General features: G+C 40.7%; 1 protein-coding gene and 1 long non-coding RNA gene across 2 annotated transcripts in view; both read right to left on the bottom strand.

Moving 5' to 3' along the window:
• Nucleotides 1–181: 181 nt before the first annotated feature.
• LOC137971159 (uncharacterized) lies at nucleotides 182–3,079 on the bottom strand. Its single transcript, XR_011116937.1, has 3 exons — nucleotides 999–3,079; nucleotides 309–350; nucleotides 182–215 (listed from the first exon to the last, which is right to left on the bottom strand). It is a non-coding gene; the product is annotated as an uncharacterized lncRNA (long non-coding RNA).
• Nucleotides 3,080–5,020: 1,941 nt separating this feature from the next.
• The window catches only part of LOC137971834 (MAP kinase-activating death domain protein-like), a 35,099-nt gene continuing 26,752 nt past the window's right edge, over nucleotides 5,021–13,367 (bottom strand). Inside the window, exons 18-22 of the mRNA XM_068818586.1 lie at nucleotides 11,084–11,115; nucleotides 9,879–9,953; nucleotides 9,681–9,750; nucleotides 8,931–8,977; nucleotides 5,021–8,560 (exon numbers count right to left, since the gene is read on the bottom strand). Of these exons, the coding sequence (XP_068674687.1) occupies nucleotides 8,483–8,560; nucleotides 8,931–8,977; nucleotides 9,681–9,750; nucleotides 9,879–9,953; nucleotides 11,084–11,115 (302 nt within the window). The 3' untranslated portion in view covers nucleotides 5,021–8,482. The remainder of the gene's footprint in view (nucleotides 8,561–8,930; nucleotides 8,978–9,680; nucleotides 9,751–9,878; nucleotides 9,954–11,083; nucleotides 11,116–13,367) is intronic.

The following is a 13,367-nucleotide window of genomic DNA, read 5'->3' as shown; positions in this document are numbered from 1 at the left end:
TGAAATTAACATATGATTTGATTGACAATCTTTTGATCTTAGTATCGGCATAGAATTCAACCAATGACATTTCACCATTAATATGGATTGTGAGAGATTGTCCGTTTATTAATGAGTTCCATTTGACATATGATTCGGCACGTCGAGCAGGTGTGTGAAACGAAAAATCATTAAATACTCACCTCTGAAGCTTGTCGCGTTTTTCTTTGGTAATTCTGAATAACAAAAAAGAAAAACTCTAGTAATTCAATAATAACGAAAAACGAAACAGTTTCAGATCCAAAAACAAACAGGTTGAATTTCCTTACCGATTGGGTAAGTAAACTGCGAGATGTTTTTCATACAACAAACTGAAAATAGAGTAAATCTATTCGATTAGTAAGTGTAATGGGACTTTTTATAAAACTTTGCAGACTTAATTCACAATTCCTCAATTATTTCCAATTTTTAAATCCAAATATCAGCCGGCTAATATTGAGAGAAGGTTGTGGTTTAAAAAAGAAATTTAATCTTCACCGGAGATATTGCACGTTCTTTAGACACCACTTTAAGGAAATGAAATATTCACGACAGCGGAACTGGAGACAAGTTTGATCGAGCTCGTAACATCCGCTTCTTTTGTTCTCACAGATCATGCTAATTTAGCAATAAAAAAAAAGAAATAATCTCAACCGGATAAGCTCTTCAATGTCATTATATACGGGACCTAAACATCTTGGTTTTACTTTGAAACACGTAAGTAAACGTATTTCAATAAAGAGCCTCTGAATGGCTTTTGTGACGCGTTAGAAGCGACGTCAGCTGACTCAGCTCTAGTCATTTCTCCCCTACGATTTCTAATTATCATTTATTCTTAACTTGCCCCGAATTTTACAATTATCGTGAATCTTAAAACACCAACAGTTTGATTGGATAAACAAGATTAACAAGAAGGATCATTCAATCTTTCTGGAAAACGAGGAACTGAGAAGTCAATAAAAATCGCCTCGATACCATACCTAAACCATATCACCCCAGTTGATGAACCCATTTCTGGGTCTCACTTTCCCGCGGTTTCTTTACATCCCTTTATCCATTGTATCGGTGCATGGGACTTGAAACTGGAACTGTTCGCAGACTGATCCCTTCACGTTACCACATACATACACACTTAGTTGACAAGACTCCCCATTGGGGGCTTTTCAGGGCAAATGAAACACAGTCAATGAAAGGACAGAACAGAACAACAACTGTTAAGAATCCCAACTGGACAGAGGCAATCCAGCTGACTATTTACAATTGTAGTTGAGAAGTTGAACCAGGGACTATCAAGATCAAATTCAACTAGTGGTGAGATCAGGGGCCCGTTTCTCGAAAGTCCCGAAAACGTTTCGGGCCCAAAAAGCCATTTGTGAAAGTGCCAACCGCTTGTTTTGGAAAGCCGATCTTTTAACTTGTTTTTAAGGCAACAAAAAGAAAAATAACTGTGAAGTTTGATGACTTAAATCCTCTCCGTTCTTGAGATACAAAAGGAATTGTGACACCCGAAAATGGCCTGTAATGTTTCGGGACTTTCGAGAAACGGGCCCCCTGAGCTGTTCTTGAAACCGGGATCTCCCGATCCCAGGCAAGAACCTCAATTACTGGGCCACACTGCTTCCACCACACCCCTAACCACATTAGCCAGCTGCCCTATACCCGTTGTATAAACTGACCCATACAACCAGTCGCTCGAAAACAACGTTAGAGAGTAAGTGAAAGTTAGGAAAGTCATCGCACAAGTTGGATAAGCAACGTTAAGCAATTGCAAGCGAGTCTGAAAAAAATAAAAGCTCGAACGCTGGCGATGATATTCCTAAAGTTTGTTTGATGCTCATTCCGCAGAGTTCTAATATGTGGAAGTTCGTATGTTGAAATATCGTTAGAACGTAAATTGAATGCACAGTGTGTCTTGTTCTTCAGTATAGAGCAAGAAGAAGCCGTTCCTGCAAACCATTCAAAGGATCTGATTTTTTTTAAAATTAATCTGTTCCCATGCAAAAGTTGTGGGACACTGTGGTTAAATTAGCGGTAACGGTAAAGATACAAATTGGCGATAATCCCATAGTTTTAAATTTTAAATTTCAATTTTAAACTCTAAGTTTGACGTAAATGAGCTTTTATAATACTGTACATTACTTTTTAATTTTTAATTGTGGAGCACCTGGCAACTAGCGAATAGCTAAGTGTGTCTTTTGTTCACGTTGAATAAAGTATGTATTGTATGTATGTACGAAATCATGTTGGTTAAGGAGGCTCGAAAGGGTTTTTAGGTGCGCGCGCGCGTAACCTACACACGCTATAACTAAGAATCACGCGTCAGCTGAATGAATCAAATTTCTATCAAAAGTAGCGAGCGCAACATACCTGTGGGAAAAATTTGTCTTTATCTCGAAATTTTGCACCGAGACCTGTCTTGATTTTTTGCATGCACGTATCATTCACGATGGCACTTCATATAAAAAAGTTTCAGGGACAGTTATCAAGTACAATTTTCTGTAAACTATAAAAACGCCTTTTCCTATGTATCTAAATTCTACGAGATAACTTTTTGTCACACTCTCTAAGAAGTTAAAGAATTTAGGGAGATTTCCATCAAAGAAATAAAGGTCACCGACTTAGTTTTTCAGATTTTCAAAAACTGAAATTTAGAGGGCCTTTTATTTTGGACCTGGCGTGTTGCCATGGTAACCGATATGAGTTGGCCTAGGAATTTATTAAAGAACGAGAACTTTTCGGGCTTCTCTCGTCTCTTCTATGTTATTTAATTTATTATTTAGTTTGCCACCTCTTCTCATAGGCTAAATTAAGAGAAGGGTCAGTAATAATGATACACATAAATAAAAATGCCAACGGTTCACATTGCGTATTAAAATGCCCCAAACTATCCGTTCTTGGCAGTGCACTAGACATATTCGAGCAACGCCGGACAAACACCACCAGATCCGAGCCTTATAGCCATGCAACCTCACGTGAAGACCTTACTTTGAAAAAAAAAAAAAAAGGTACAATTCATTAATACCTCATCTTGGCATCAACACATCTGGAACGCAACACCTACAATGCGTCACAATAGGGCCGTTTATACGAGAGAAAATAAGCCGCGGCGTACATAATACGCGAAAGGAACTATTTATACGAGTATAAACTCCCAGGTCAGGATAAGCCGCGGCTTGAGAAAGCTGTGAACGTAGATTTTGTACCATTTATACGGGGTGTTCGCGTCTTATGTAAGCCGCGGCTTATTTTCTCTCGTATAAACGGCCCCGTATAAATGGTACAAAATCTACGTTCACGCCTTTCTCAAGCCGCGGCTTATCCTGGCTTGGGAGTTTTTACTCGTATAAATAGTTCCTTTCGCGTATTATGTACGCCGCGGCCAGAGTAAGCCGCGGCTTATTTTCTCTCGTATAAACGGCCCTAATGGCTGTTTACAACAGATGAAAAGCATACAAAAAAATATTGTATGGGTGTATGAAAGATCATGTATAAATGGCGAGGTAAACTGAGGTAGGTATCAATAACTCTAGTTTCACACATTTTAAATTCGTAAAACCACAATTCCAGTTTACTATTCTGTGCCGGAAGTATCAGCTCTTACTGTTTAAGTAGAGAAACGGAAACGTGTCCATAGAGGAATTTATTAAGAACTTATGAAGAAGGATGACTTGTTATGGTTAATAAATTATTTTTAAGATTTAGAAATTCGCCTTTTTAACATAATTTGTTTCCTGTGGGTACAAAACACGATGAAACAGCAAAATGCAAAATACATTTAACAGGAAACAAGTAAAATATATAATTCAGGAGGGTTGGTTTCGAACAGCGCATATGAAAATTTTTATGGAATATGCGCTTTACAAAAATAACTGTATTGTAATTGTATTGAACACCAGAATTTTTCCTTGTCCTCGGAAGCAACTTTGAAGGCGAAACATGCGCAGTCCGTTGGCAGCCAGTATTGTTTTAAAATTTATGACTTCAGTTTTTATGGTAACGGCTCGGTGGTGGGAGGGAAAACACTTCAGATCAAAGAAAAAAACAAATTTCTGGCTTTTAAGGATCGATTGCTCGTTTGTGCTTTCAACCAAATCAACTTACGATCCTAAACTAGAAATAATCGTAGGATGTTGTCCTTTAGTAGCATTTTGAGTGAAACAGTTTAAAATTCAATTGAGGCCTTACACTACTGTAAAATTGATGTTAAAATTGTTAAAAACGTTTAGAATCCGAGCTTTCGCCGATCTACGGCATCATCAGGGATAAGAAGATGTCCAATTGCCCTATCTCCGGCACCAAATTGTGCTTATTACGCAATGTTACCAAATCACATGCAACAACTGCAACCAGCATTACATCGGGAGCACTATACGCTTTATCCACGATCGTGTGAGAGAACACCTGAACAATGACAACTCCTCCGTGAAGAAACACCTCTCTCAGTGCCAAAACAAAGTCTACAAAGGCATCGAAATTAAGAGTATTGTGCTAGAAAACGATCCTGCAAATTTACGACTGCTCGAAGCGTTTTACATACGAAAGTACAAACCTACCATGAACTCCCGAGAGGAATGCAGCGAATTCGCGGATCTTTTATTCTAGAAATTACTTAGCATATCTTATTTACACTCGGTCATTAGATCATACCACTCGTTTTTATTCATATTCATACCTCCTTATTTATCTTAGGCATTTTACCCCCACATTCTCCCGCTTTTCACACATTTTCACTTTACATCTGTATATAAGCCCTACGCGGAATATTTCTTCTTATCCCTGATGATGCCGTAGATCGGCGAAAGCTCGAGTTCTAAACGTTTTTAACAATTTTAACATCAATTTTACAGTAGTGTAAGGTCTCAATTGAATTTTAAACTGTTGCTAAACTAGAAACTTGCAATTTGTTCGTAATCGCGCGACAATTTTCCTTTAACTGCAAGGGTTAAAATTAACGATTTTCTTTTTTCTCATCAGCAAAATAGCAATATGAACATGCTTTACTCTTCAAATAAAATTAAAAACGAGATCATAACGAAACCGACGCAAACTCCAAGCTTTGACTTAACCCAGACTGCAACAAGTTTTATCAATAAACAAAAAAGCACCCATTTATTACAGATCCTGCATGGAGGTTTTATTTACAGTGATATTTAAGTTACGGTAATTGACAATGCTTTACAACTGGGCATAAAATTTCAGTTACATTATTCACTATTTTAATTTAGTTCCGTATCTTTCATTTGCTACCGAGTTACCCCTACGTTGCAACTAACAGCATCAAACAGACACGAATATATAAATTAGCTTCGCCCAACGCGTTCAACTTTCACAAAATAAAAATCTTACATTACATCCAAGTTTAATTCACTGGAATTTCACTCCCACGTAAATAATTGCATTACTTAGAGGCGATATTTATTTATTTACTTATTTATTGTCAAATGTGAATGTTTGTTTTAAACATTTCCTACGAAAGAATATCTGTGAGCGCAGTGTCACCATGATTCGGCGGCGCTTATTTCCCTTTCGTAAACGGTCGTTGCCATTTAGGAAACGGTCGTTGCCATTTCTCAGAACGGTCGTTTGCCATTTGAAACGGTCGATGCCTTTTTTTAGCTCTGAATTACACTCATTAGGTCTAAGAACTCAAAAGGTTGCGGTTACTGGAAGTTGTGTCTCGCTGGTCATATGAGTTAGGGTTCGGGTTAGGGTTCTGTTTAGGGTGAGGGCTAAGAACCCGAGTTCGAGTCTTGAAATTTTCGGACTCTTTTTTTCCCACCAGTTTTTCTTTTATAAATGTTTTTTTTTTCCTTTTTTGTCTTAATTTTTCTTAATATTTTTTCTTAGTTTGTTTCTTTTAATTTTCTTTGAAGTGAAGTGTGTAGTCGACCGTTATAAGTGGCATCGACCGTTTCAAATGGCAACGACCGGTTTCAATGGCAACGACCGTTTACGAAAGGGAAATTTGCTTCAGCGGCAAGGAATTACCTAAATAACAAGATGCCATCAACCGATTTATTCATTCGCCTCCGAACAGCACCGATTCTAAAGATAAAATTTCAATGGATCCTGGGCAATTCAAAGGTCTGTTTGTGATTGTAAATAGTCACGAATTGTGCAAAAGCTCTATGCTACAAATTCATTAATAAATAAGATAATATTACCTGAAATTCTCACGGGATTCTGTTAATTATTGATTGGCGATGAAGCTTCGCGTTTGCGGTCATTGGCAAACGACAGTTACCTGATCTCTCTCTGTCTTTCTTTCCAAAATTTGCACAATAACTGTGGCTCACGAGCAAGAAATGAAAACGTTTCGTCGAGTTTGGGCAAAAAACACATTTTCAGACCGCGCTTGCCGTTGGCCGAAACCTCGCAGCTTTAAAGAGAGATTTTGCATTCCGCGTTTACGCAAAATGGCGTACAACAGGCTGCTACTGCTTCCTCTAATTCTAACTTGCTCTTTTCGCTAGAGAAGTTACCTGAAATTTCCAGCTGCCAGGCAAGAAACGAACTAAACTCAGTTTAGAAGTTTTTTCGGCTCTTTGGAGGGCAAAACGCCGTTAGACCGTACACGCGTTGCTAAATCTCTTTGACTCTCATCTCACTTATTACAGCGGCTACACCGTTCCTACAAGCCGAAGCTTCGAGTTCAAATTCAGTCCAACGAATAGGTGATTTTTGCCTATCTGGTCTGTTCTGATAAGTCTTGGGGCTTAGACCAACATATATGTCATGTAATTATAATAATAGCATATTCAAAGCCGGATGATATCATATAATTATCATAATTTCAGCTTTGAGAACATGTTTTGGGGAATATCACCGCAACCAACGCCCCCAAACAGGGTCAGCGGTTACCATAAATCACTCACTATGTGAAAAAGGAAGACGTTCAAAATTAAAAAAAAGGTTCTCGCGTACGTTTTTTCGTCTTCCCTGGAATACTTGTGAAAAGGCCAGTGTTTCAAAGTAAGCTGATAGCAATTTCACAAATGGCAAACGTTTTCGGGACTTAAGAGAAAAGGGCCTCAGGACTCGTACCCGGATCTCGCTCTATCACCGCAATCTGACCGAGGAAGATCTGGGTACGACCTTCGAAAAGTTTTATAAATACCAGTCCATGCGTAGGGAGGTCTTCATTTAAGAGAAGACCTCGCCTTTATTTCGAGGCTTACTTTACAATACTCTACAACAAAATTGTCTTTACTTATCTCGATGTTTCAAAATCGACGAATTATTTCTCAAAGATATCATGATTAATCAGCAAACGGATTCTACTTTCCGAAAAATACCATTAAAACACGACGAGAAGGGAAAACCTCGTTGTCCTTGCTTAAACTGCATTACCTTGTTCGAAAGAGCTTTCAAAATGATGAAGAACAGCTTTTACTTTATTGTGATAGCTCTCTTGGTTGCCGAGTTATTCAAGATTTTGATTTATTATCCTTGTTGCTTCGAAGGCGCCAGACATACCGTTTTAAATCACCACTCCACTTATTCTTATTCCGGAATAGGGTCAATCGAACGCACCCTATGTGACGTCACAAGTCCCTTAATTTGCATAAATCAAAATCTTGAATAACTCGACAACCAAGAGGGCTATCAAAATAAAGTAAACGCCGTTCTTCATCATTTTGAAAGCTCTTTCGAACAAGCTAATAAAAAAAATTGTGTCATATGTCGATTTGACACGAAGGCTGACGTACACACAGCACGTGCTAAAGGGGCTATGTCACGAATTTCAGCCAAATTCAGCGGCTCGAAACTGGCAACCAAATCAAGCGAAAAAAAAACTACTTATACCGTTGAAGGAAGGTTTGAATAAAAGAGCAAATACAAAAGGAGGCAGGGATGGGCAAAATTGAAGAAGAATAAAATGGAAAGTGATTGGAGTTTTTTAAAATTGTTCAGCTTAACAGTCAAAGTTGATTTTTGTTGTTTGTAACTTTAATTATGTATGCTCCATGCTACCGAAACTTTGGTTTGTGCTGTTTAAAAGTAATTTCTGAGTTAACGGTAAGTTTTAAAGCGAGAAGGGGCGAGTAAATGGGAAAACTTCGCAAAATCAACTGCAATGCCGTGACAAAGCCCCTTAAATTCTAAAATGATCTAAAATTTGCACGTGTGCAAATTTACGCGACGCTTGATAGAGAGGCTTACCAGGCTCGTCGAATTTTACGGTATGTTTCAGGAATATCGACGAAATACTTGTAGTAGTCCAAAGTTGGTTATAATTTAGAAAATGCAGTTTTATTGGAGGGAAACGTTTACTTAGAAATTTAAGGTTACCGACATATTCTTCCGCATTATGCCAATGCTCCGGCCTTCATTTTTCCCCAATCGTCGCTCGCTTGAGCCATGTCCTGGTGTTGCGCCGGTCCGTAACACTAGCGTGGGGATGGTCAGTCAGACGTCATTGATCCTCCAACTCTTGACAGACGAACTCCTTTACTGCGGTTTATCAACCCGTGCTGCTTGAATTCTTCGAGGCGGCCACGTACGAAAATAAACAAAGGACGGCGTAGCAGATCTGGTTGCACTATAAATATAAAGCCATTACGGTAACTTAACAGCTTATGTTCATTTCGTACCAAATTCATTCGAAGCTAACGTAGATCAAATCATTCAGACCGTGCTCCATTTCAAAAATTTCTAGTGTGATTTTGCTTTAAGATCAACGGGAGCTATAGAGCGTTGCGTTCATCCTTTTCGTTTGAAAACTTGCAACGAATTTTACCCCTTACGTTCGTAGTAAGCATCCAAAAATGTTTCAAAATAAATATGGGTGAATTTAAATTGGGTACGAATCAACTAATTTGGGTACGAAACAACCGAAGGGCCGGAATTTCTTGACACGGTGATAACACATTCCTAGGCAACGAACAAGGAAATCTGTACAAATCACTCACCTTTTGTGAACCAAATCTGTGCTGAATTGTTTCTTGTGTTGAAGGCACTACAACGAGACATGCAAAATGTCTGAGTTTGACGCGAACACTAACCCCACCTTAGATCATGCATAATAGCCTAGCAAGCGTTTGAGACAAGAGTCCAGAAAGAACCAGCTTTCATTACTTTGTATGCGTTGAAGCGGTTTTGCAATCGACAGTCGTAAAACCGAAGTGATTACTCCGACTGCTCGGAACAGGCGCAAACAGACTCATGAACCAATCACAATTCGTCTCGATTTGCTCAAGGCGCAAAAAACGCGCGCTTGGAAATCGCGACTGCACTTGGTTTTGCTTCTCATTGGTTGAAAAAGTGGCGCGACCTTTTTTTAGCCAATCACCAGGTCAACCACTCGCAGACGTGTAATGCCTCTCGATACCCAAATGAAAACCGTTAACTCTTTGAGCCGACTCAGTCATGCATGTACCAATCTGTCCTCGTCACGGGATTTGAGATTGTTGGGTGAAAACCATGTTGCGAGATATCCAGTGTCCACACGTTTCAAGTTAACAGATACCCACAATACCAACAACAAAGTCTGCAACGGATGACTACCGGTAAGTTAAGAAGTGTCAAACGTTGCCACCGACTTCTAAGCACTGCCAATATACACAAAAATCCTTACTTTCTAAACTCACACAACCATCCCGATTGCAGCACACTCAACAAAACAACTACTATGACGGCACAAGAATTTGCTCACTACTCACCAAATTCTTCCAAAAGAAACACCCCTCCTTGAGTCGAGCAATTCCTGATGTGGCACAAGTCGATGTGTACCTGAGAACAAAAAATGAATCTTTCTAAACTCGATGGGAGAAAGAAAGGGCTGGAAATTAAAGGAGAATCCATCAAGGCATTCTTCGTTCGTTTCAGCGACATCGCATCTAGGCGAAAGCGGGACTCACCCTTCTCGTGGCAAATTTCAAGCCAATTCCCTCGAGTGTCACCTGCAGACAACCGTCTTCATCGGTGCTAAGATCCTGGAATCAAATTCGTCGAAAGAACTGTTAGCATTTGACTTCATTTGCGTTAATTGTTAACAGTGTCCCCAATTAGTGCTTCAGCGCTGAACGACAAGACACTTAAATAAAAAGTTCATTTCCTTTCCTTCCCTTTAAGGAGGCTATCTACATCTACAATTACATGTTCCAGCACTCAGCAAAGTCTCTTTTTGACTTACGGCTGTTTCTGCTTTAGGTGGCCTCATACACCACAAGCCTTTTTAGAAACGTCACTGCCAATCCAGCCACTTCTGCTGGAAAGAACAGGACAGCCACAACACCGGGTGGGTTCTTTAACGTCCCACGGGGAACTTATGAACATTGAGGATATTTGTAAGACGGGGCCTACGGTTTATAGTCCTTATCCCAGAAGACTTGAACGTCTAAACATTTGTAGATGAAATTACAAAGGCAGCACTTTCTGTTCAGTGTTGAGCCAGCGACCTCCCGCAGGACAGCCCGATGCTCAACCAACTGAGCCACCGGTGCAATGGTATTAAGAGCAACAAACTCGAAATGAAATTCCGTCGCAGATAAACAATTCTAGCAAACAAAAAATATGATTCGGAGCGCGAGAGACTGCGAAGATCATAGCTTCACTTGACTGTAATCTACGTGTGATAAACTTGACACGCGTTCTCAAGAGACTTTTGACCTTCAAAACCAACTCGGCTTTTGCTTTCCTTCAGCATAAAATTACAAGGTTTAGGCCTTTAATGAGCAAAATTCAAGCCTCGGTGTATATTTAATCGGGGATTAATGTTAACCGGCTTTTGAACAACTTGGCCCAATGCTACCCATGTAAATGCGTCATGAAATCGACTGAAATTGCGTGACTTGGCCCCTTCAATCAAAGCTATATTTCAGTTGCGCCAGTATTTTGAAAACCACAGCTACTGGCTCATCCTCGGAGACCCAGGCGGCAGTCAGTCGAGGCGGGACGAGAATCGGGACTGGCGTAAAGTTAGTTGAAAACTTTACGCCAGTCCCGATTCTCGTCCCGCCTCGACTGACTGCCCCTGGGTCTCCGATGATGCTACTGGCAACGCGGCTTGAGTTTCATTAAAAGAGACCCACGAAATACACTGCTGAACTTCGAGCTGACTGACCTTAACTGGAAATTCTCCTCCAAGTTGGACTCCTACAACAATACAACAAAATCAGTACATACATCCTGACGTGTCACTGTCAGTGAATGCTTAGGGACTTTAAGATCTACAACGGCGTCGTCGACGAAAACGTTGCGATTAGCCCATCTCTTGAAATCGTGTCGTACAAGGCACGAGGTATAGGTAGGTTCGAGCGGTTTCAGAGTAACTATAGGCCAGGTAAGCTGGTAACGTAATTTGGAGAACTGGGAAGAAAAAATTTAACGCCGTATCCCACAACCGCGCTCGGCCTTAGGTGTTGTTTCCAAACTCCCTGCAGTGTTTCCATCACCAAAACTCAACAGATCATTTCGTGTCTACCACATTTCCTGTTACTGAATGAACATTCAAGTAGACCTGACGAGATCTAACCTCGCTTCTGCAATGTTGCAAGGCCGCGTGCGGTTGTGGGATACGGCGTTAAAACTTTTCTCCCCAGTCGTCTGAGTTACGTCACCAGATCACCTGCCAGGTGGTCTGGTGACGTAATTCGGAGGACTGGGGAGAAAATTATTAACGCCGTATCCCTCAACCGCACGCGGCCTTGAATGTTATTTCCGAATTCAACATGGCAGAGGCGAGATTAGATCTCGGCGGTTTCCACTTGAATGTTCATTTAGTAACAGGAAATGAAGGAGGCACGGAATGATCTGTTGAGTTTTGGCGATGGAAATACTGCACGAAATTTGGAAAGAAAACCTAAGGCCGCGCGCGCGGTTGTGGGATACGGCGTTAAAATTTTTTTTCCCAGTCCTGCAAATTACGTCACCAGATCACCTAGTGGAGAGAATGAAAGGTTCACATTTGTGCGGTCGCGTTGTCGTTAAAACCTCAAATTTTGGTGATTTGACGTCGTTGTTGTGCAGAGCACCGCACGAATTGGTGCTAAAATGCGTGCCGCACGTGCAGAATGATTTTTCCTCTTCTAACCAAAGGAATGATATTGTTTTGTGGCGCTGTCATTGACGACCGCGCTGAAGATCTTAAATTCCCTATAAAAGAGATTTCGCAACGCGTCTCCAGCAAACGGCAGGCTACGTTTTCTTATCAAAAGTTGAAAAATTTATCCTAACTAGTCTCTCCCTTCAGAGAAGTCGCCTGTTATCTACAGATAATAGGCCAGAAATGAGCTCAAATGAAACAAGTTCCTTTGATTTTTGGCAAGACTGAAATTTCAGCCAGACGTAAATCGTTCTTCAGCCGTTAGCCATAAACGCAATTTGCAAAATTTCTCTGTTAAAAAAGGTTCGAGCAAATTAGCCAACAAATTTATGAATGACCAATAGCTTCACAGGAGAACAGCTGTCGCGCGCGACAAGACTGTGGGAGACATTAGGGCCGTTTATACGAGAGAAAATAAGCCGCGGCTAACTCTGGCCGCGGCTTACGTAAGCCGCGAACACCCCGTATAAATGGTACAAAATCCGCGTTCACGGCTTTCTCAAGCCGCGGCTTATCCTGGCCAGGGAGTTTACACTCGTATAAATAGTTCCTTTCGCGGCATACGTAAGCCGCGGCCAGAGTTAGCCGCGGCTTATTTTCTCTCGTATAAACGGCCCTATTGTGACACCGTGGTTAGAGCGTTGAATTTGAACGCAGGTTGCACCAGGTTCCAAATCACGCACTCACCACCGACTGAATTTGAAATCGAAGACCTCGTATTCCACCCAACGACGCTTTGTCTAAAGGTAACCGTTCGCCTCCTGCCAATTGGAATTCTTAACCATGTAGCCTTCCACGCAGGCTTTCTTAGGGCTTCTTCACGCCTTCCTCCCCCAAGAACGTCTACTGAAACGAAAAACCACTTCCGTTTAACGGTTGCTTGCCCACTATTTAAAGAAACCAATCAGCATTGACTAATTGTGTTGAGCATAGCCAATCACATGCTGCGAAGGAATACTAGTTTACCCAATACTGGAAAACGGACTCTGATTGGTCCTTAATCCACGAACTGAAGTGGTTTTTCGTTTCAGCAGACGTTAGTGGGGGAGGAACGCGTGACGAAGCACCAAGAACGTCTGCGTTGAGGGCTATTAACCATAATGTTTTACAATTTTTTGTTGTAAAGCGCATTCTTGCATTTTCACATACACATACATGATACACCTCATTATCACTATCGTTATCTCTATAGTTATCATTACAGTTATCATTTCGTGCGTTCTTCGTCTTTAATGACTAACTGGTTTCCCATTCTCGTCCACTGGATTACTTAGGTAACAGCCCTCCTCTCATTATCATGATA

This window comes from Montipora foliosa, chromosome 9 (genome assembly GCF_036669935.1).
Source record: "Montipora foliosa isolate CH-2021 chromosome 9, ASM3666993v2, whole genome shotgun sequence".
Lineage (NCBI taxonomy): Eukaryota > Metazoa > Cnidaria > Anthozoa > Scleractinia > Acroporidae > Montipora > Montipora foliosa.
This window is presented reverse-complemented; position numbering and strand designations above follow the sequence as displayed.